Raw genomic sequence first — 21,310 nt, 5'->3', positions numbered from 1 at the left:
GTCCGGGTTCGAGCCCCGTGGCCGGCGAGGGCTTTTCTGTGTGGAGTTTGTATGTTCTCCTCATGTCCGCGTGGGTTTCCTCCGGGTGCTCTGGTTTCCCCCACAGTCCAAAGACATGCAGGTTAGGTTAACTGGTGACTCTAAATTGACCGTAGGTGTGAAAGTGAGTGTGAATGGTTGTCTGTGTCTATGTGTCAGCCCTGTGATGACCTGGTGACTTGTCCAGGGTGTACCCCGCCTTTCGCCCGTAGTCAGCTGGGATATGCTCCAGCTTGCCTGCGACCCTGTAGAACAGGATAAAGCGGCTACAGATAATGAGATGAGATGAATCTGGGCGGCACGGTGGTGTAGTGGTTAGCGCTGTCGCCTCACAGCAAAAAGGTCCTGGGTTTGAGCCCAGCGGCCGGCGAGGGCCTTTCTATATGGAGTTTGCATGTTCTCCCCATGTCTGCACAGGGGTGCTCCAGTTTCCCCCACAGTCCAAAGACATGCAGGTTAGGTTAACTGGTGACTCTAAATTGACCGTAGGTGTGAATGTGAGTGTGAATGGTTGTCTGTGTCTATGTGTCAGCCCTGTGATGACCTGGCGACTTGTCCAGGGTGTACCCCGCCTTTCGCCCGTAGTCAGCTGGGATAGGCTCCAGCTTGCCTGCGACCCTGTAGAACAGGATAAAGCGGCTACAGATAATGAGATGAGATGAGATTATTTTATGGTGGTATTGAATCACTATGATGAGAGCGGAAGTTGTAGTTATGAGTTCCATAGATAGAGATTAGTTTAATCGTTTGGTGTTTAGGCTTGCAGCACTGGATTTGGAACATTTTATATGAATCTCAGAATGGGCTTTGCTCAGCTTTAGCACATGCCGTATGTTATATGCTCTGGGAGCCTGAGCGGCTCTGTGGGGAAGCACCAGAAGTGAACACTGGGTGACCCGGAAGCGCTGCAGCGTGGAGGCGCACAGAAAGAACACCGAGGTCTTTTAGCTTTTTATTAAGGTTCTCCTGCGAGGGAAACTGCAGTCCGAGCACAAGGTTTGTGTGCACCATTTTTACTCCTCCTTTCCTTTCCCCGATAGACAGTTTCATGGTCACGAAAGCCTTCCTACCGGAGATGGATTGTGTTTTATCTGGGCATAAGGCATGCTAAATTTGCCCCCAAATGTCATTATGCGAACGCGCTACGTCTGCAGCTGTAAAATATTTCTGTGCACATTTCACTATGCAGCGTTATAACGCAGTCGTTACCGCCGACGGTGTCAAATTCCAGCTGTGAGCTCGGCCAGCCGTTTGTAAGCCATTTTCTGCACGGCATGATTGTTGTAGGAAGTGTCAATTTTTTTTTTTTTCCAAAGGGGCCGGGCAATTCAAAGGTGCAAATCTGTGTAAACAAACACACACATTAGCACTTTGTATGTTGTCCCGGTTAAACACAGACCCAGTATAAAATGTGAAGGGTGTGTGAAATATGGCGTCGTTCCATATGAAAATAAGGCAGGCTGCCATTTTTTTTTCTTTTGTCTGAATTTTTGGTAAAAGTGTGAGGAGGCCTGCATCAGTTTTTTACCCCGAGCTGGGCGCTAATCAACATCCAGCAAACACTCCTGGAGAAAGTTGGGCAACTTTTGTTTGAGATTCACATCAAAATTTACACTTAAGATTTTTTTTAAATTATTATTATTATTATTAGTCTGCTCTATGAGTTGGTGAGAATTTTTAAGAATGGTACTTTTATCATAAACAGTCTTGTGTTGGGCTGCAACCATATGTCCTTTTGTCAGTCAGTCAGTCAGTCAGTCATTTACCCTTTTTTTTTTTTTTTTTACAGTATGTTTCTTTAGTCTGTTGCATTTATACAAAATCAGCAATTGTACCTACCCATATGGAAAAGATGTAGATAAATCTTATAAAATTTGTATGTCCTTTGTCTGAAACTTGTATGTAAAGCATACAACAGTGAAACCAGATATAAGATCCTTAGTCAATTTGAACAAAATGAAACTTGTATGATTTGCGTATTTATCAGAACAATATATGACAGAAATGCAAAAGTGGCCACTTCCAGGAGTAAATCATATTCCTTATATGATGCACAATACATGAAACATTAACTAAAAGTGATGGAAAGTTATATTTTTTATAAGTTTCTTCTATTTCTTTTCCATATGGGTAGTGCTGGTCACATAACACATTTACTTTTGTCACATCCAGTGCTGACTCTTTTGTGTTTTCATTTATTACAAGCATTCTGGTTGTAATGTGGGATTTTGTCCAGCACAGGTTCGGGAATTAAATGAACCCCTTCGGACATGAAGTTCCATAAACATTTTTCCTTACGTCCGAAGGGGTTAAAAAACTTTGCTTATATTCATTTTTATTCTTAGGCGATACTACACAAATGGGCTTAGCAAACCTGCCATTAAAACCTTAACCTCTGCTTAAAAGCAGAACATTTGTTTAAAAGCATAATGCCTCGCTGGAACTTTTGACTTCTGATCTAAACTTAAAAAAAAAAAGCTTGACTTGGGCTTTATTTGTGTCACTCTTGAGATGGATCGTTACCAATCTTTTTTTTTTTAATAATATTTATTCAGGAAGCTCATTTTACATAGCGTGATTTTCAGTGAGGTCCTGTCTATAAAATATCAATAATTACAGAAAAAATAAGGAAATATTCACAAATACAAAAAAAAACGATTTACAAATCAAATGTTTACAGGTGGGCGGTACGGTGGTGTAGTGGTTAGCGCTGTCGCCTCACAGCAAGAAGGTCCGGGTTCGAGTTCCGTGGCCGGCGAGGGTCTTTCTGTGTGGAGTTTGCATGTTCTCCCCGTGTCCGCGTGGGTTTCCTCCGGGTGCTCCGGTTTCCCCCACAGTCCAAAGACATGCAGGTTAGGTTAACTGGTGACTCTAAATTGACCGTAGGTGTGAATGTGAGTGTGAATGGTTGTGTGTCTATGTGTCGGCCCTGTGATGACCTGGCGACTTGTCCAGGGTGTACCCTGCCTTTCGCCCGTAGTCAGCTGGGATAGGCTCCAGCTTGCCTGCGACCCTGTAGAACAGGATAAAGCAGCTAGAGATGATGAGATAAGATGTTTACAGTTATGAAGTTAAATAATTGTTAACTTTTAATTTAAAAATATGCACATTTTTAATTGAACATAGGTCCCTTGGCAAATTGTTCCAGTCCTGGCCAGTAGTGTTTGTTTTCCCCAATTCCTTTTGGCCTTTGTTAAGTGAATGTCATTTCTTTTCCTGGTGTAGTGGATATGGAAGTCCTTGCTGTATTTGATGTCACTATTGATAAAGCCATTGAGATATTTGAAGGCCAGTAGTACTCTATGAGTGGTACGACGTTGCGTCAGTGTTTTCCACTTAAGTTCACATAGAGCATCAGTCGAAGATGAGTATAAATGTAGCACATTTATTTTGGAAAATTTGTAGCTGATTCATGATGGTGGAGTTGTTTTTATCACCCCACATGAAATCTGCATAATCGAATAGTGGGCAGATAAGGCTGTTACACAGTGTGAGCCTAGCGTGTTTGGGTAGAAGAGCTTCCCACATGTTTTCTTAATTTAACCTTTTTCGTAAAAACTAACCGAGGTGCAAGACATCAAAGAACTAATTCTCCACAAATTCATCTAGTTTGCACTGTTATTTTGGAATCTTATGCAAGATAATAAGCTCATATTTAAATCTGAGTTTGAAGGAATTGAAAAACAGAACAAAAGTTAAGCCGGGTTTACTGATGAACTCCAAACAGGATACAGTGATGGCTTGAATGCAACCCTGATTACCTTTAAACATCATGTAAATTTTGATCTAACATGACTCGTAGAGAAACTTGGATGTTAAAAATTAAAATCCAAGTTAGGACACAAACAATATGGATTTATTTATTTTATTTATCCTTTATTTAATTAACCAGGGTAAATCACATTGAGACGGAAGTCTCTTTTCCAAACGAGCCCTGGCCAAGAAAGGGCAGCACCTAGCTAGAATATAAAACATAAAAACACAAAACAACATACAAAGGAAATAAGGACGTAGACAAAATAAGGAAAATAACACCGACAATCTAAAAGCATTCACAGTGATGATTTCGAGTGTTTGCAACACAAAGTTTAAAATCACAAAGTGGAATAAGTACATCAAGTTTTAACTGTTTCTGAAGTGCATTCCAGGATGAAGGGGCATTGTACTGAAAAGCTGTTTTACCAAATTCAGATTTCACAGTTGGTACATTGAAAAGGATGATATTGTTAGACTTGAGGTTATATCTATTGTTAGTTATCCATTTATACAAATTTGTCCTCATGATTAGCTTTCTTTTATCCTCATTGTGCACTGTGATATTTAGCTTGTTTTAAAATGCTGCCCTTTGCTTCCCTTAAAGGTATGGCAGAGCCTCGATTCAATAACCCTTACTTCTGGCCACCACCTCCTTCTATGCCTGCTCAGGTGAGACATTACCTTTGGAATGTGGGTACAAAGTCAAATTTTCACCATTCACTTCTGTTGTTGATCCATTTCTTCAAAAGATCACAAAACAAATGTTAATCGAGATTTTATAATTTACTTGCACGTTGATAAATCAGTTGTGTATTACATCTTGGTTAGCTGTAATCCTGTGAACTCACCTGTGTGTGACTAATACACTCCTTATTTTATATTAAATAACCTCTGATGACGGTCAAGCTACTGTAAGAAGAATTTTTGTCATATAACAAACTTCTAACGGGTGCCTTATGTACTGTTTACTTGAAACCTTGTTTGGCATCTTACATGTTATAGTCTGCCATCTGCTTTCTTATCAGCTGTTACTATTTTGGATCGTCCTAAGGTGAACCATAATGGATATTGTAGAACATGTGCCAGTTCCATCATAACTTGCATACACATGCAATGTTAATTAATAAAGACCTTCTACCATATGACCATAGATCTTAGTAGTGGTTTTTTTTCTTTTTTTTTTGTAAATAACATCCCCAATTTGAGCATAACCAATGATTCTTACAGCTGGATAACCTGGTACTAATCGACAAGATCAAAGAGCAGCTGATGGCAGAAAAGATCAGACCCGCGCATTTGCCACCCACCACTATTCCCTCTCAGCAGACGCTGCTGGTGGCCTCGCCGCCCTCCGACGCCACACAGCACATGATGCCAATTCCCAAACTGCAGCAAGTGCCGAGCCAGCAGGCCCACAACTCCACCCAACCAGACGTCGCCCTGCACGCCCGCCCAGCCTCCAGTACTGTTCCAGGTACTGAACATGACGTATGGCACTTTGAGGACGTTAACGTAGAGTGGCTGTATGGATTTATGAGACAGATTTCATAGTTTGTAGGTGCTATATAACACAGAACAGTTGGGTGCTGTATGTAATATTTAGCATATATCTAAATGTGGATATGTTACCAGTGGTGATAATGGGTGATGATTTTCTTTCTGGTGATCAAGAGGTGACCATGGATGACAAGTCAGCTGTGAAGGCTAAAGGATTATGGGAAGACTGGCACATGCGCCAAGCTGTGGATCAGGCTGTTAGAGCAAACCATCGTGCAGGTATAGACCATCATTTTAATTTATAAAGCTATATTTGTTTATTTCAGTTCTCTTTCATCATCTTCTCTTTAAAATCCAACTATGGGAAGGACATAGTAAATCTGGCTTGCCTGACAGGGAGTGTGTATCCAGTGCTGAGGAAGGGTCCGTCCTGACCACTGGTATATAAAACGTGACCATGCGCACTCTTCTTAGTAAACATTTGTTTCTTACAGCCTCAAATGTTACTCTCGTCATTTTTATTGCATTTCCACCATCGCTTTCAGAGTCCATAGGAGACCACACCAGCCTCGACTGTGTGTGATAGTCATAGAAATGAGAAATTTTAGCAACTTTACTTAGCCTGCTAGCCACTTGCTGACTTGGCTAGTAATTAGCTTTGAAACATTGTTCACACCATTTCCATGCTGACCATGGATGACAAGTAGTCATCCATGTAGTGCCTTATCACAGAGAGGGATTCATGTCACTTTTGCTTCACTTGTATGGTGGTAAAACATACTGAGTAAACTACCACCCAACTTGAAGCCACTGCCTCATGTTCCCCAAAGTGATGGCAATATGGCAGAAAACTCCTGGGCCCTCGCCATAGGCCGAGGAAACAGCACCTGCCTGTGCCAAGCACATGAAACATCACTTGGAATTCCTGAAGCACATCCTCTCTGTTCTGGAAGCCAAAAACATGTCTGCCCATGGCATGGGGAACCTCCCAGCTATCTTTAATCCATCATAAGGAAGCCTGCCCTCCAAGAAAATGGAAGAAAATTCTCTGCCTCAGTTTTCCAGGCCACGTCTATAGCTTTATCTCTTGCAGTGAGAACTGTATATTCAGCCTTTGAATTTAAAGTTGACCTTACAGAGGATATGGGAAGACAACTGGAAAGAAATGGTCATGTCATTTGCAGCACCTACCAGGCTGTCGAGGCCAGTGAGCATTCCGTGGGTTCTCTTGTGGATGAACGTACCCTGTGGGTCAATCTCTCTGGTCTGACAGTGAGAAAAAGAACATTATAGTTGCACCTTTGGATCCAGAACATGTTTTCATGGGCCTTGCAGTAGCCCTGATACAGTAAAGATGTAGTAACAAGAAGAATGACAAGACATTTAAACTCTGCCTACTGAGGAAAGACCATATATGGTCCCCAGCGAGATGCATCAAGGTTCTGGGAGGCTCAAGCCCCTAGCCAGTAGCCTGGCTACTTGGCCAAGTCCTGGTATAAGAGGTCATTTGCCTTGGCCAAGAAAAATGCCTGACCTCTCCAGATTCCATTGAAATGGGAAGATTTCATGGTAAAAAGCTATATGATCTCTTAAATCATATACCTTTTTACCACAAAATCTTCGCATTTCAATGGAATCTGGAGAGGTCAGGCATTTGAAGAAGAAGAAGCCTTTATTTGTCACATGCACAATCAAGCACAGTGAAATTCATCCTCTGCATTTAACCCATCTGAAGCAGTGAACACGCGCGTGCGCACACACACACAAAAGTGAGCAATGAGCACCTATGATACTGCACCTGGGGGTTAGGTGCCTTGTTCAAAGGCACTTCAACCCACAGCCGCCACACATTAACTTAACCACATGTCTTTGATCTCGGAGGGGAAAGCGGAGCACCCGGAAGAAACCCACGCCGGCACGGGGAGAACATGCAAACGCCACACGGAAAGCCCCCGTCAGCCACTGGGCTCAAACCCAGAACCTTCTTGCTGGGAGATGACAGTGCTAACCACTACACCACCCAACAGAATGCAAGGTCCCCATCCACTACATGGCTGGAAGTGGCAGATGTTTGAGAGATAGTGTCTCACCAGTTAGTGTCTTAGTGTTCAGTCTGACAATATCTTTTCTGTACAATCTTATGGACAATAGTACATCCTTGTCCACCATTAAGGTCTACCTGCCAGCCATTTCTGCATGCCACTTCAGCAGTGCTGCAGTGTATCAGCATCCTCTCATCCACAGATATATAAAGGAAGTTCACCATTCCTTGCCAGTCAGTAGACACCTTATTTGGGACCTGTTCTTGATGCTGGAAGTATTATCCAAGCAGATATTTGAGCTAATAGAGGGTATTTATTTAAGGCAGTCATAAAAGAGCTGTCTTATGGGGTAACCCTGCCCCTGACCTTGGCCTCAGCCAAACACATCAGTGATATGCTCTCAGTTCATCCCTCATGCACTAAATTTTCCCTTAACATGATGGAATCCAACCTTAAATCCATCCTTTGACCCAAGAGGAAAGAAATTAACAGGTATAAAGGGTGTCTAAAAGTTTTAGAAGGCAAACGCCTCAACTTCTGTCCAATTTTGGGTTCATGGTGAATTGGGTAGTGTTACTGGCCTATATACAGTTGAGCATACTTTTTCACCTGAGCTTGATGTAAAGGTTTTGGAAGAATATGTAAGTATGTGTGATACTGTAAGCAATTACTTCTGTTAAGAGCTAAGAGCAGACAGCCATGCTTAAATACCAGATCCCTAAATATGTTCCACTTGTTCAAATACAGGTCTGGCACCTACTTCTCGTGCAGACAATCACAGCACTTCACAGGCCATGACATCCACCACCACCACATCCAGCAGCCAGAGCCGGCTAGGAGCAGTATCTTCTCTGAATGTCATCTCAGGCCTGGCCAGTGCCCCTGGTATGGATCAGGTGAAGAATGCAGGCTTAGCGGGCATGCTGGGGCCCCAGCCCAAACCCCTACGTGGACGCAAGAAGATTAAAGCAGAGAACACCACAGGCCCCCTACTGGTAGTGCCCTACCCCATTCTGGCATCAGGCCCTGACCAGTCAGTCACCATTGCCAAAGAGGGGAAAACTTACAGGTCTGAACTTTATTGGGCTGTTAGGTGTTTACCAGGCATTTGTACCTTTTAGTCATATGTTGTTAACATTTGTTGCTGAACAACAAAATCTGCAGTACTAGTATATATTTGCAACCCCAAATCAGAAAAAAGTTGGGATGTATGCTGAAATTGAAATTAAATACATCTTAAAACATCATCAGATTTTCACACAAGTCCTAAAAATAGATAAAGAGAACCCAGTTAAACAAATGAGACAAAAATATTATACTTGGTCATTTATTTATTGAGGAAAATGATCCAATATTACATATCTGTGAGTGGCAAACGTATGTGAACCTTTGCTTTCAGTACCTGGTGTGACCCCCTCATGCAGCAATAACTACAACTAAACGTTTCCGGTAACTGTTGATCAGTCCTGCACACCGGCTTGGAGGAATTTTAGCCCATTCCTCTGTACAGAACAGCTTCATCTCTGGGATGTTGGTGGGTTTCCTCACATGAACTGCTCGCTTCAGGTCCTTCCACAACATTTCGACTGGATTAAGGCCAGGATTTTGACTTGGTCATTCCAAAACATTAACTTTATTCTTCTTTAACCATTCTTTGGTAGAACGACTTGTGTGCTTAAGGTATTTGTCTTGCTGCATGATCCACCTTCTCTTGAGATTCAGTTCATGGACAGATGTCCTGACATTTCCCTTTCGAATTCGCTGGTATAATTCAGAATTCATTGTTCCATCAATGGTGGCAAGCCGCCCTGGCCCAGATGCAGCAAAACAGGCCCAAACCATGATACTACCACCACCATGTTTCACAGATGGGATAAGGTTCTTATGCTGGAATGCAGTGTTTCCCTTTCTCCAAACAGAACGCTTCTCATTTAAACCAAAAAGTTCTATTTTTGTCTCATCCGTCCACAAAACATTTTTCCAATAGCCTTCTGGCTTGTCCACGTGATCTTTAGCAAACTGCAGATGAGCAGCAGTGTTCTTTTTGGAGAGCAGTGGCTTTCTCCTTGCAACCCTGCCATGCACATCATTGTTGTTCAGTGTTCTCTTGATGGTGGACTCATGAACATTAACATTAGCCAATGTGAGAGAGGCTTTCAGTTGCTTAGAAGTTACCCTGGGGTCCTTTGTGACCTTGCCGACGATTACACGCCTTGCTCTTGGAGTGATCTTTGTTGGTCGACCACTCCTGGAGAGGGTAACAATGGTCTTGAATTTCCTCCATTTGTACACAATCTGTCTGACTGTGGATTGGTGGAGTCCAAACTCTTTAGAGATGGTTTTGTAACCTTTTCCAGCCTGATGAGCATCAACAACGCTTTTTCTGAGGTCCTCAGAAATCTCCTTTGTTCATGTTATGATACACTTCCACAAACATGTGTTGTGAAGATCAGACTTTGATAGATCCCTGTTCTTTAAATAAAACAGGGTGCCCACTCACACCTGATTGTCATCCCATTGATTGAAAACACCTGACTCTAATTTCACCTTCAAATTAACTGCTAATCCTAGAGGTTCACATACTTTTGCCACTCACAGATATGTAATATTGGCTCATTTTCCTCAATAAACAAATGACCAAGTATAATATTTTTGTCTCATTTGTTTAACTGGGTTCCCTTTATCTACTTTTAGGACTTGTGTGAAAATCTGATGATGTTTTAGGCTGCTGGGCCATAGAAGGTTCACGCTGCACGCTGCACGCTACATGCGTGTAAAGAAAAGTGGACAAACGTAGCATGACTTGCTCTGGGCCATAGAACGGCGTTCACGCTGCACACTTCACGCGTGAAGCGAGAAATGAACATGCACACTTTTTTCTAGGCGTGAAGATGGAAATTCCAGTCAATGCATGCGGTCACCGCCGCGCCAGCCAATCAGAACGGGTCTAGGGAGATAACTCTATGCTTTCAGGGGAAAACTTCAGAAAAAATATAATTGAATGGTATAATTGAAAAATAGTTCTTCATCGGGATTGTCAAGCAGATTATAGAATGTTCGGTGAAATTCACCACGGGTTTCTCTCAGAAGGAAGTGTTCTCGGCTCCAAATTCTGTTCCTTTTTCTCTTCCTCTGTCTCAGTAAAAGCAGAATGAGGCAATCGTCGTCATCCGAAGAGTCCATATTGTTGGTTACTCGGTCAAAGTAGAACAGACGCAACACGTGAACATCCAAGCATGAAGTTTAATGGCCCAGGGTCCGGTTCTTCACGTGAACGTGTAGCGTGCAGCATGCAGCGTGCAGCGTGAACCTTCTATGGCCCAGCAGCCTTAGGTCATATTTATGAAGAAATATAGAAAATTCTAAAGGGTTCACAAACTTTCAAGCAGCACTGTAAATGTTATAATTTTTATGCCAATATAGTGGTTGTTTTCTTGTTATAAACACGACAGTGTGGTTTGTTTCTGACTGCTGTGGGTAGCAAGTAATGAATCATCGTAACTTTCCCTGCAAGTATAGCACTTGCTTGACTTTTGTCTTTGTCTATTCTGTGCAGGTGTAAAGTATGTCCACTCACCTTCTTCAACAAGTCAGAGATGCAGATCCATTCCAAGTCTCACACGGAGGCCAAACCGCATAAGTGTCCTCACTGTTCCAAGTCTTTTGCCAATGCGTCGTATCTAGCGCAGCACCTGCGGATTCACTTAGGGATCAAACCTTACCACTGTTCCTACTGCGAGAACTCTTTCCGTCAGCTCTCTCACCTGCAACAGCACACCAGGTCAGTAATTTACTGAGCAATGATGCCAAATGATGAGCAGTACTTAAGGGTACTGCATACTTATTGTTTGGCCTGTCATATCATCAAAGTTTAGAATTCAGAAGGATTGATTTCTTTTGGGGTTATGCAAAAGTGCTGTCGTGAAATACAGGGTGTTTCAAAAAATGTGATATTATTTGAGATGTAAATATCCCAGAAACTACATAGTCTAGGCAAATGAAACTGAACAGGCTTAATGTTGAGCGATTATAAGGTTTATTCTTCAAAATTTGAATGAGAAATTCAAAAGGTATGTGGATTCCATGAACAATTTCACAAATTTTCCAATATCCACGTCGCCTGAGACACAGACAGCCTTCCCCTTTGAACTTTTTGTGCCGTGTCCAAATCTGCATTGCAGTTGGTGCATTTTTAGAGAATTCTCTCATAAATACATGCTGCACAGTCTTCTTCGACTTATCAAATTTTTTTTAAAAACACCCTGTAGTATCAAGGTGCCAGAGCACTTTAAAAACATTCTTAATACTAATTAACCTGATGATGAAGCTGCTATACGCCTTCTCGCATGGAGCATTATGGGTATAATAAGCTCCCCGGACAAACCACAGTCGCATTTCTTCTCTAATACTTGGTTGTCTCTCTTCTCTGCTGAATAACAAGCTAATTCTGTCAGGTAAGGATTCCCACCAGTATACTGAGGTCATTTGTTTACACGTCATAAAATCTGCACTCTTATGCACACAAACTACATTTGTCCTGAAGCAACTATAGAGATGCTGTGCATTTATTGCCCAGTTGGTTTGGTATCAATATGACTAATTTTTTTTTTTAATTATTCTATTATTATATAGGATTCATACTGGAGACAGACCTTATAAGTGCGGCCAACCCGGATGTGAAAAAGCATTCACGCAGCTGTCGAATTTACAGGTGAGTATGACGGGGGAAAAAAAACATTTGAGTGTGATTCTGATTAGTTGAAGACGAATAAGAAAGAGGGACTTTGACAGATATAGAGATCTTGCAGTCACGTGACCGGAATGTAAACAGCCGCCATCTTGTCGGTAAAAAACACAGCTGAATACTGCTGCACTCGTGTACAAAATGGATCAATTTCAACCGACGGACTACACAGCTCATTTTTCTAATGAACAGATAACAACTAGATATATGTCTAAAATAAACGACCTACAGATTAGTGACCCTTATCGATTACCGGACGTAGTTTTCACGACCGTGTCAGTGGATATTGAACTGCCAGAGGTGGAATACCCAGACGTGTATAATTACCTCATTAACTTTCCCTCGCTGTTCAGTGGTGAAGCACTGCGTGCTTATAAATCTCTGGACAGTTATCTTTACAGAAATTCAGGATTTGTCAGCCGCCCTCAGATGTGGCATCTTGTAAACAAGAAAATAACAATCCTCATTGGACGGGTAAGTCACTTAAGTATTACTAGTACTGATACTAGATATATCAGTAGTATCTAGTATAGCACTGACCAGCCGATTATAGAATAGAATAAGGTAATTCCAGCTGTAATTCCAAATCGTCCGTCTTGTTTACCATGGATCTGGCGTTGGAGAGGTAGAGGCTTGGCAGTGGAGGTTTGAGTGGCTGTTTTCTGAGCTTAGTCAACAGGCCGGCTCTGCCTGCAGCCTCGCTTTTGCTTCCGCTCCCGACGCCGCCTCCTTCGCCTGCCAGACCCGATAACAATCCACGGAGACCCCACTGGTCTCGCTATCTCGTCCGGAATGTTGTGCATGCGATGGAAATCGCTACAAACCGTCATTTTCTGCTGGAAACCAATGTCCAGTAAGTCCATACGGTTGTAGTGGATATTGAAGTCCGGTACAGACGAACAACACGCAAAAATACACACAAAAAACATAAAAAAAACGTGCACAGGTAGGGAGAGCTTGTAGCTGCAGCCATTGAAGCAGAAGTAGAACCAGAAATAGAAGTAGAAGGTGGAAATATGGCGTTTGACCGACAAGATGGCGTCTGTTACAATCTGGATCGGCTGTGACGTCACATGCAAGATCTCTGTAGAAGCTTTGATAGGCCTAAAGGAAATGGAGAGGTTCTATGAGGCATGGCGCGTTTTTTTTTTTTTTTTTTAAACCTGAACTACCTAGTAGTCCCTTTATTATGCATATTTACCCTTTTCCTACTTGATCAGCTATACCTTCTGGCTGTCATCCAAATCTAGCTATGCACAGTTTGTCATTCAGCTTTGATCCCACTCTTCATTGAAAGTGTACCTAATTAAAGACACGGGTGCTTTTAACTTCTGAATATTTTTCCCCCAATATGCCCAACGCTACAGAGCCAAAAGAACATGCTAGCTTTGATATTATCTTTCTTTCAAATGCCAGTCATATGTTCCTTTTATTGCTTAGTCCCATCAGAGGCAACACAACAAAGACAAGCCGTACAAGTGCCCGAACTGCTACCGTGCCTACACAGACTCGGCCTCTCTACAGATCCACCTGTCAGCCCATGCCGTGAAAAACGCTAAAGCCTACTGCTGCAGTATGTGTGGCCGTGCATACACATCAGTGAGTACCCATCTGCATACCACCACAAGCACCAATATGGGATATAATCTTAGATGAAGTGTCAAAGGATTAGACTATCCTAAATAGTGTTACACGCACTATACTATACACCGCAGCAGTGAGTGGTTTAGAATACTAAAGAAATAATTGTCTGATTACAGCAGCCTAGAAAGCCAGTAAGGTCTGTCTGGAGACTTCAGACCACAGAAGTATTTGATCTCATAAATAAAAAATTGTGTGTCATTGAAATTTTTAATCTGAATCATAAAAGACTCTGATTGGCTGTACTTATAAAACGGTAATGTTTTGTTTGATTCCATATATGGAAGGCTTTGAAAATTAGAAGGAAGTCATATATATTGTCATTCATATTTACACACCCACACATTTATATTTTGTTATCCAGGTAACTGACATAAGCAAATTCTGTTAGTCATGAAAGTGTTCCGGAATTCCGGGTTTTTAGATTTTCCGCCGGATTTTTTCTGCTAATGACCCGGAAATCCGGATATTTGACAAAACTCTTGAAAATCTCCAGTTTTCCAAATGGAGAAATTTATTTTTCGGATTTTTCACGTTCCTAGACGCGGCGTAATACTTCGCATCGTCCTTGCATGGGCGCGATCCTTGAATAGCCCAAACATAGTTCATTGATTAAAGACAGGTGCTCTTTGTTAACGGCGCGTGTGCCGGAGCTCGTTAGGTGCGCGCGCCTTCAGGTGCACGAGCTAAGGCGCGCAGGACTGACACCGTTCTGCACAAGCGCAACACAATCGCACTAGAAAGCATGTTCAAGCTGCCAGTGTAGCTGCAGTCTTTTTTAGTTGCGAATTACAAGTATTTCCTCGTGTTAATAATTCACCATGTCAAAACAAGCAAAACTTTCCTCCTTCTTTCAATGTGAAGAGAGGTAAGCAATTTATATATATATATATATATATATATATATATATATATATATATATATATATATATATATATATTTTTTCCCCCATCAAAGTTGCATTTTGTGGTTTCGAAGCTAAGTTTTAGTGCCGTTTCTAGAACACAACATCAAGAAAATGTGGAAGAAGCAGCAATAATGGAAGAGCCGGTTTCTAAGCTACCTAAAACTAGCAATGGTAATTTTTTTTTTGTTACATAATGTACTCAGGCTGCCAGTCAGTGTGTCTCACACACACACACCCTACGCCCCTGATTTCTCAGCTCATCTCATTATCTCTAGCGGCTTTATCCTGTTCTACAGGGTCGCAGGCAAGCTGGAGCCTATCCCAGCTGACTACGGGCGAAAGGCGGGGTACACCCTGGACAAGTCGCCAGATCATCACAGGGCTGACACATAGACACAGACAACCATTCACACTCACATTCACACCTACGGTCAATTTAGAGTCACCAGTTAACCTAACCTGCATGTCTTTGGACTGTGGGGGAAACCGGAGCACCCGGAGGAAACCCACGCGGACACGGGGAGAACATGCAAACTCCTCACAGAAAGGCCCTCGCCGGCTACGGGGCTTGAACCCGGACCTTCTTGCTGTGAGGCGACAGCGCTAACCACTACACTACCGTGCCGCCCCGCCCCTGATTTATATGAGAAATTTGATATTCATTGGTGTGTTTAAATTTAGACAATACGAACTAATGTAAACAATTGGCTTCAACTCGCATAAATATGAATTGGAAATGTTTAGTTCACTTAGCTTATGCAAACGCACAACTCTACTAAAAGATTGATAAATGAGGCTCAATGTCCCCAACATTGAAACCTGAAAGCTTTAGAAACTCTAACAGACCTTTACTTTTTAACAGTACTATGGATTTTGCTGACGCGTTGCTGACGAGTACGCGTTGGGGTTTTGCTGAGTTTACCTTCAACTGTCTGATATTTTTCAAAGTAATGAACTGTGTAGCCAGGAAAATCACCGTGTTTTCTAAATGCACTCCTGAAAATTACTCATTAACTAGGGGAATTAAATTTGATATTTTTGACATGTTAATCATTAGTGTACATGAAAGAAAAAGGCTTAAAAGTGATAACTTGTTTTAGTGAAAATAAGTACTAAAATGTACTAGAATGCAGGGTTTTGCGTGTTATGTTATTAAAATATTTTCGGGGGACATTGCCCTGCCCCCCATTTCAGGGTTTTTTTCCTTTGCTCCACTTTCATCTCTATTCTGTGTAGAAGTTTAACATATTCATAAAATGTACCTAATCGTCACTGCTAATTTGACCTGGTGTATGCGAGGATTTTAATCATGTTCAAGGGCTTTCCCCAGAGCGTGGATACGCAGCGCTTCACCGTGCTGTGCGATGTCAACGCCGCACTGTCACTTGCACACCAAAAAAATTCAGTACCATAAATTGAACAATGCAAAGTACTTTCCACACCGCAATATCTCCTCCTATTCCCCTCTGAAAATGAGTAATAACTATAGAAATAGGAAGATATTGTAACATATAGGTCTAGACTATCCTGGTACTCAACCCAGAAGTGAAAATAAAGGGTTTCGCTGCGTGCACTGACTGCCATTGACAACCATACATAATAAAACCACGTTCTAGGCGCTGGTCGCTAGATGGCGCTGTTGCGTGATTTAACTTCGAGTCCCTAGATTGTTCAATATTATGCTTTTTTTTTTTTTTTTTTGGTGCAGTAAAATTTAAATATATGTCTCTGAATTGACTGTTTCCAGTGTTTTCATTTCAAATCTGATTCTGCCCTCTAAATGTTGCTCCTTGTATAATTGACAAGGTAAAAACAGCAAATTTAATAATGTTGAATTGTGCCTAAATCAGCCCTCGATGCCACCAGAATGCAGCATTTGAAGTCTCTAATTTCAAAAATTTCCAGGGGAGCATGCCCCCGGACCCCCCCAGCAGCCTTCAGGGCCCTCCAGCTGGGCTCCGCATCAGTAGCACCGCTCTGATTTTTAAAAATATTTTTTTCTTGAGAAAGCCCTGTGTGGCGGCACGGTGGTGTAGTGGTTAGCGCTGTTGCCTCACAGCAAGAAGGTCTGGGTTCGAGCCCCGTGGCCGGCGAGGGCCTTTCTGTGCGGAGTCTGCATGTTCTCCCCGTGTCCGCGTGGGTTTCCTCCGGGTGCTCCGGTTTCCCCCACAGTCCAAAGACATGCAGGTTAGGTTAACTGGTGACTCTAAATTGACCGTAGGTGTGAATGTGAGTGTGAATGGTTGTTTGTCTCTGTGTCAGCCCTGTGATGACCTGGCGACTTGTCCAGGGTGTACCCCGCCTTTTGCCCGTAGTCAGCTGGGATAGGCTCCAGCTTGCCTGCGACCCTGTAGAAGGATAAAGCGGCTAGAGATAATGAGATGAGATGAGTTTTTAATGCATTCTGATTTTGCTACTTATATAAACTCGACGGAAAAACATTGCTATGTCTCAGAACTTTGTGAATGTTAAGGGGCACATGACTCAACCAGACCCTGTTCTCAGAGGCAGGTAAACAAGATTAATACAAATGGGGGGGTAAGAAATGCAAAGAATCACTTCACTTATGCTGTTAAAGCTTATTCAGGAATTGTAGCATGATCTAAACAGACAACTTACCTTTTCCTGTTCTCTCTCACTTTTTTTTTTTAGGAGACCTACCTTATGAAGCACATGTCCAAACACACAGTGGTGGAGCATCTGGTTAACCACCACTCTCCACAGAGAACAGAATCTCCCAGTATCCCCATACGCGTCTCTCTCATCTGAGCTTTGCTTCGCTCTTCTCTTTACCTCCTCATCTTATTCTGTGTGTCAGACTGCTCTTCTGTTTAGAAAAAAAAGAAGACAGAAAGGAATAGACAGTACTGCGGTCCTCAAAAGGACACGGTGTCTGCCATACTCTTTGCTTTATTTAGCTGTTTAGTGAAAATTAGCGTAGCGGCTCGACTGGCTGCCATCTCAACCCCAGGTGTCTGCTGCTGATTCGCCTCGGACACCAGTTTAACTGACTTGCATTCCAGAAACAGAACAACAGAACGTTTTTCCCTTAGTTTATTCTTCTTATGTTACCGAGGGTGTATTAGGAGGCATCCAAAGATAAGCTTTAAGCACTTTCCAGTCTTTGGGGTTCAGCTGAAATGTTTGAATTTTCAGACAGGATGTGAGGCCTTGTTTTGGGGCTAAGAGTCTTTTTTTGTTTTTTTCCCCCTCCAAACTGTAATGGCTGTTTCGTTGGTCAGTTTCTGTGTCTTTTTACATCTGGCATCATGTTTTACAGGGTTGCGTGTTTAGTGTTCGTGTGGATATGAAAATGCCTCCACTTTATGCTCCTTTAACCATCGATAAACATCAGATATTGGGATAAAAACGATATGGTAGTCATTTTTCGATAAAATATTGTAATGCGTTTGACCTTGGCAAGGATGATTTGACCAAGAAATGGGATTAATGAGTGGTCAGTGTGTCCAGAGAACACCAATGATACACCCGGTGATCAGTTTTCAGCATGCTTTATTATGGCCCCACACTTCATAAACTAAATTGTAGTAGATGTGCACCAAGGTTATGTGGTAAGAGCTCCTTTTATTTTTATACTATCTCTTAAAGGCATTTTCGATGGAGGCTCTATAGAAAATGTACAAAGAGCATCAGTAGGACCAGATGCTCTCTAAAATACTCTCTTATATGAATTACATCACAGATGTACCATGCATCCTTTTTTTTGTTGTTGTTGTTGTTGTGCAATGTCATGGAAATCAGTTGGATTTCCTGTCTTGTTCTTTAGGCCAATCCTAATGTTGTGAGGAAAAGCTGTCATTTTTAGCACTTCATCATACATTACACTGTCCATGAAATGGGTTGATGTATTTATATAGTGCGGTGCAAGTCAGGGGTGTATACTCAAACTCTGCCAAGCCTTTTCTTCATCCCTGTAAAAATGAGTAATGTAGAAGCACCTTGACAAATGATCGACAAGCTGCAAATAATCATGAGTGTCATTATTGGGGATTTCATGACAACACATCAGCAGCCCAGTGCTGAATTTTCTCGTACTGATCACTAAACTTTATATATAAAAATGCCAGCAATGCAAATATCCACCTGTAAAAGCATTACAAGTTTTGTCTAGTTTCAAAAGAGCAGCTATTTAGCTCATAGTGAGGGTGTACTGTAATGTGCTCAAAAATAAAGTCATTTAGCTGTCAAGATAGTTTGAATCAGAAAGAGTAAAGCGAAAAGTTTCTTTAAAAAGCAGCAACAGTATTCAAAGAGAGTCACTCAAACAACATGAAGTATGCGTAAGAATGTAATTATAAATGTAAAAAAAATATTTGGCAAACATTGCATTCAGTTAGATCGTTTTGGTTGAGATATGCAAGAGCGCTTATTTGTCCTCTATCAACTGCCCTGGGCAAACGTTACTGCCGAGAACATAGACTATTCCGTATATATATATGACTACAATTTAAAAATTCACTGTAAAAGAGATTACATTTATATACAACATATTACCCACAAACCAAGATTGACCAGTGTATTTCTCAATTTTATTTATGAATATTAGCACAATTTCACTGAATATTAAATAAATGAAATGGATATTTGCTTTGGAGGTGTCTGGGGAAAGGGAAGTTTGGGCTTCCATGCTCAGACTGCTGCCTCCGCGACCCAGCCCCGGATAAAGCGGATGAAGACGAGACGAGACGAGATATTTGCTTTACAGTTAGCTTTATAGGCAAGAGAGAAGTTAAAGCTCATCCTGGCTTTAATCGAGTATAAATGCTGTCTGATTAGTGTAAAGTACATTATGTTTAGTATTCAGTATTTTCCCCCCCCTCCCAAGAAACTCCCCTGAACATGGACCCAGACAGGTTGTTTGCATATGAAGGTGATTTTAAAAGATAATTGTGAAGTACATACATTTGTATACATCTTCAAATCAATAACAGTCAGTTCAGTAAAATAAAATGACCAGAACACTTTTACGGTCACGTTGTTAGTTCAGTAAAGCAGTTGTAGTGTTCGGACTTCTCAAAGCGATGTCAAACACTGCAGCTGCTTCACTGACTGGTGTTTTGTTTTTGAGTCAGTTATCAGTCATACCAAACCAGTCATTTGTTAAGCTCATACTGTTTTTAATTTGAGAACGTTTAAGCAAATGCTAGAAAGCTTTGAGCAGTGTATTAAAGTTTAATGTTCTCATTAAGTTCTTTATTATTGGTGTTATTTTTCTTACCGTTTCAAATGTGTATAGGTTTCACAAGTGGTCGCTTCCAGTAGGCCAAAATAAGGACTTGTTCAGTTTACTGATTCAACAAATTATCTATTAAGAAGAAAGAAAAAGAAAAAACTTATAAGTAGCCCAAACTTTGCTTTCTAATTTCTTTGAGGTTGCATTAAGAAAAGTTTAAAAACCCAGCAGTGGAGTAATGCGATTCGTCTGTTAGTGACATTATCTCTGTAATTCTAATAGAGAGAACAAAGGGTTTACAACTATCCCTCATCATGAAGAGGCTCAAGTGTTGGTTTGATCCCATGTTTGTGTCTGTGGCCTAAAAAAATGTTCTCATTGTGTGTAAACTCTCAACAGAAAGCTGTACAATGGAACTCAAGCATGTTTACATCATCAAAGCCCGAGTCAGTATGTTCTGGCCCTTTTGGTTTTCACATTTCTCATAGCAGACTGGCAGAAACTGATTGTGATGTTCATTTTTTGCACATTAGTCCTGTTTTATTTAGCTCTGAAACAATACATCGTAACTGGGGCTTTAACAGACTCCCAGATTACTTTAGCCAGTTGTCCACTTGCCGAAATCTCTTTATATCAATGAGATGTGTACATTTATTCTAAAGTATACCATGTATTCATCATTAATAGTGCAAATTACAAGCTTTAGCTAGTGTACTTTTTTAATCTGTATTTCCAGTTATTGATGATTATCTCTGTAAGTACTGATTGTTTTTAATATCCATTCTTTTTATCATTTATTTGTACCTTGAATATTCACCTTGATGGTTGTATTTCTTCCCCCCATGTTGATGTTTTCAGTATTCAGTCTGTTAAGCCTTTATGTTTCCGCATGGACTTCTCCGACAGTAATTGTTATTAACTGTTAACAAATATATGACATTGTTATATATGTCTGGAAATTATTACATTTCATTTGTCTTGCATTGTGGTCTCCAAGATTTAATTCAATATGCACCGACAATACAGCGGGATTTAATTTAGAAAATATCAATGTCATGAACACTTTGTATCTATCTTGTTTAATAAACTGAGACTGTTACATGCGTGTTCACATAACTTCTTAAACTTTTGTTTAATTAGATTGGTCATTCAGGTAGTGGAAAGGCCATCTTTATAAAAAAGTAATGCTTTACATTCACTTAACTGACAGTGAATTAGATGGCATGAACAAACCATGTACTTCAGCATAAATAAGCCATATGCAAAATCGTATGCAAGTAATGAACACATTACTTGCTTAGGATAAAAATAAACGAAATGAGCTAAATATTAAGAATCTGTATAAAAGTTGACGGGGCGGCACGGTGGTGTAGTGGTTAGCACTGTCGCCTCACAGCAAGAAGGTCCGGGTTCGAGCCCCGTGGCCGGCGAGGGCCTTTCTGTGTGGAGTTTGCATGTTCTCCCCGTGTCCGCGTGGGTTTCCTCCGGG

General features: G+C 41.3%; 1 protein-coding gene across 1 annotated transcript; it reads left to right on the top strand.

Annotated features, from left to right (window-relative positions):
• Positions 1-930: 930 nt before the first annotated feature.
• On the top strand, positions 931-20,907 carry znf362b (zinc finger protein 362b). Its single transcript, XM_060938214.1, has 9 exons — positions 931-1,035; positions 4,400-4,464; positions 5,023-5,269; positions 5,467-5,571; positions 8,082-8,403; positions 10,891-11,115; positions 11,967-12,045; positions 13,519-13,677; positions 17,280-20,907. The coding sequence occupies exons 2-9, from the start codon at positions 4,402-4,404 to the stop codon at positions 17,394-17,396; spliced, it is 1,317 nt and encodes a 438-aa protein (XP_060794197.1). The 5' UTR covers positions 931-1,035; positions 4,400-4,401; the 3' UTR covers positions 17,397-20,907.
• The last annotated feature ends 403 nt before the right edge of the window (positions 20,908-21,310 follow it).

This window comes from Neoarius graeffei, chromosome 13, assembly GCF_027579695.1.
Source record: "Neoarius graeffei isolate fNeoGra1 chromosome 13, fNeoGra1.pri, whole genome shotgun sequence".
In the NCBI taxonomy this organism is placed as follows: domain Eukaryota; kingdom Metazoa; phylum Chordata; class Actinopteri; order Siluriformes; family Ariidae; genus Neoarius; species Neoarius graeffei.
Note: the sequence above shows the minus strand (reverse complement) of the source record. Positions and strands in the feature narration are given on the sequence as shown.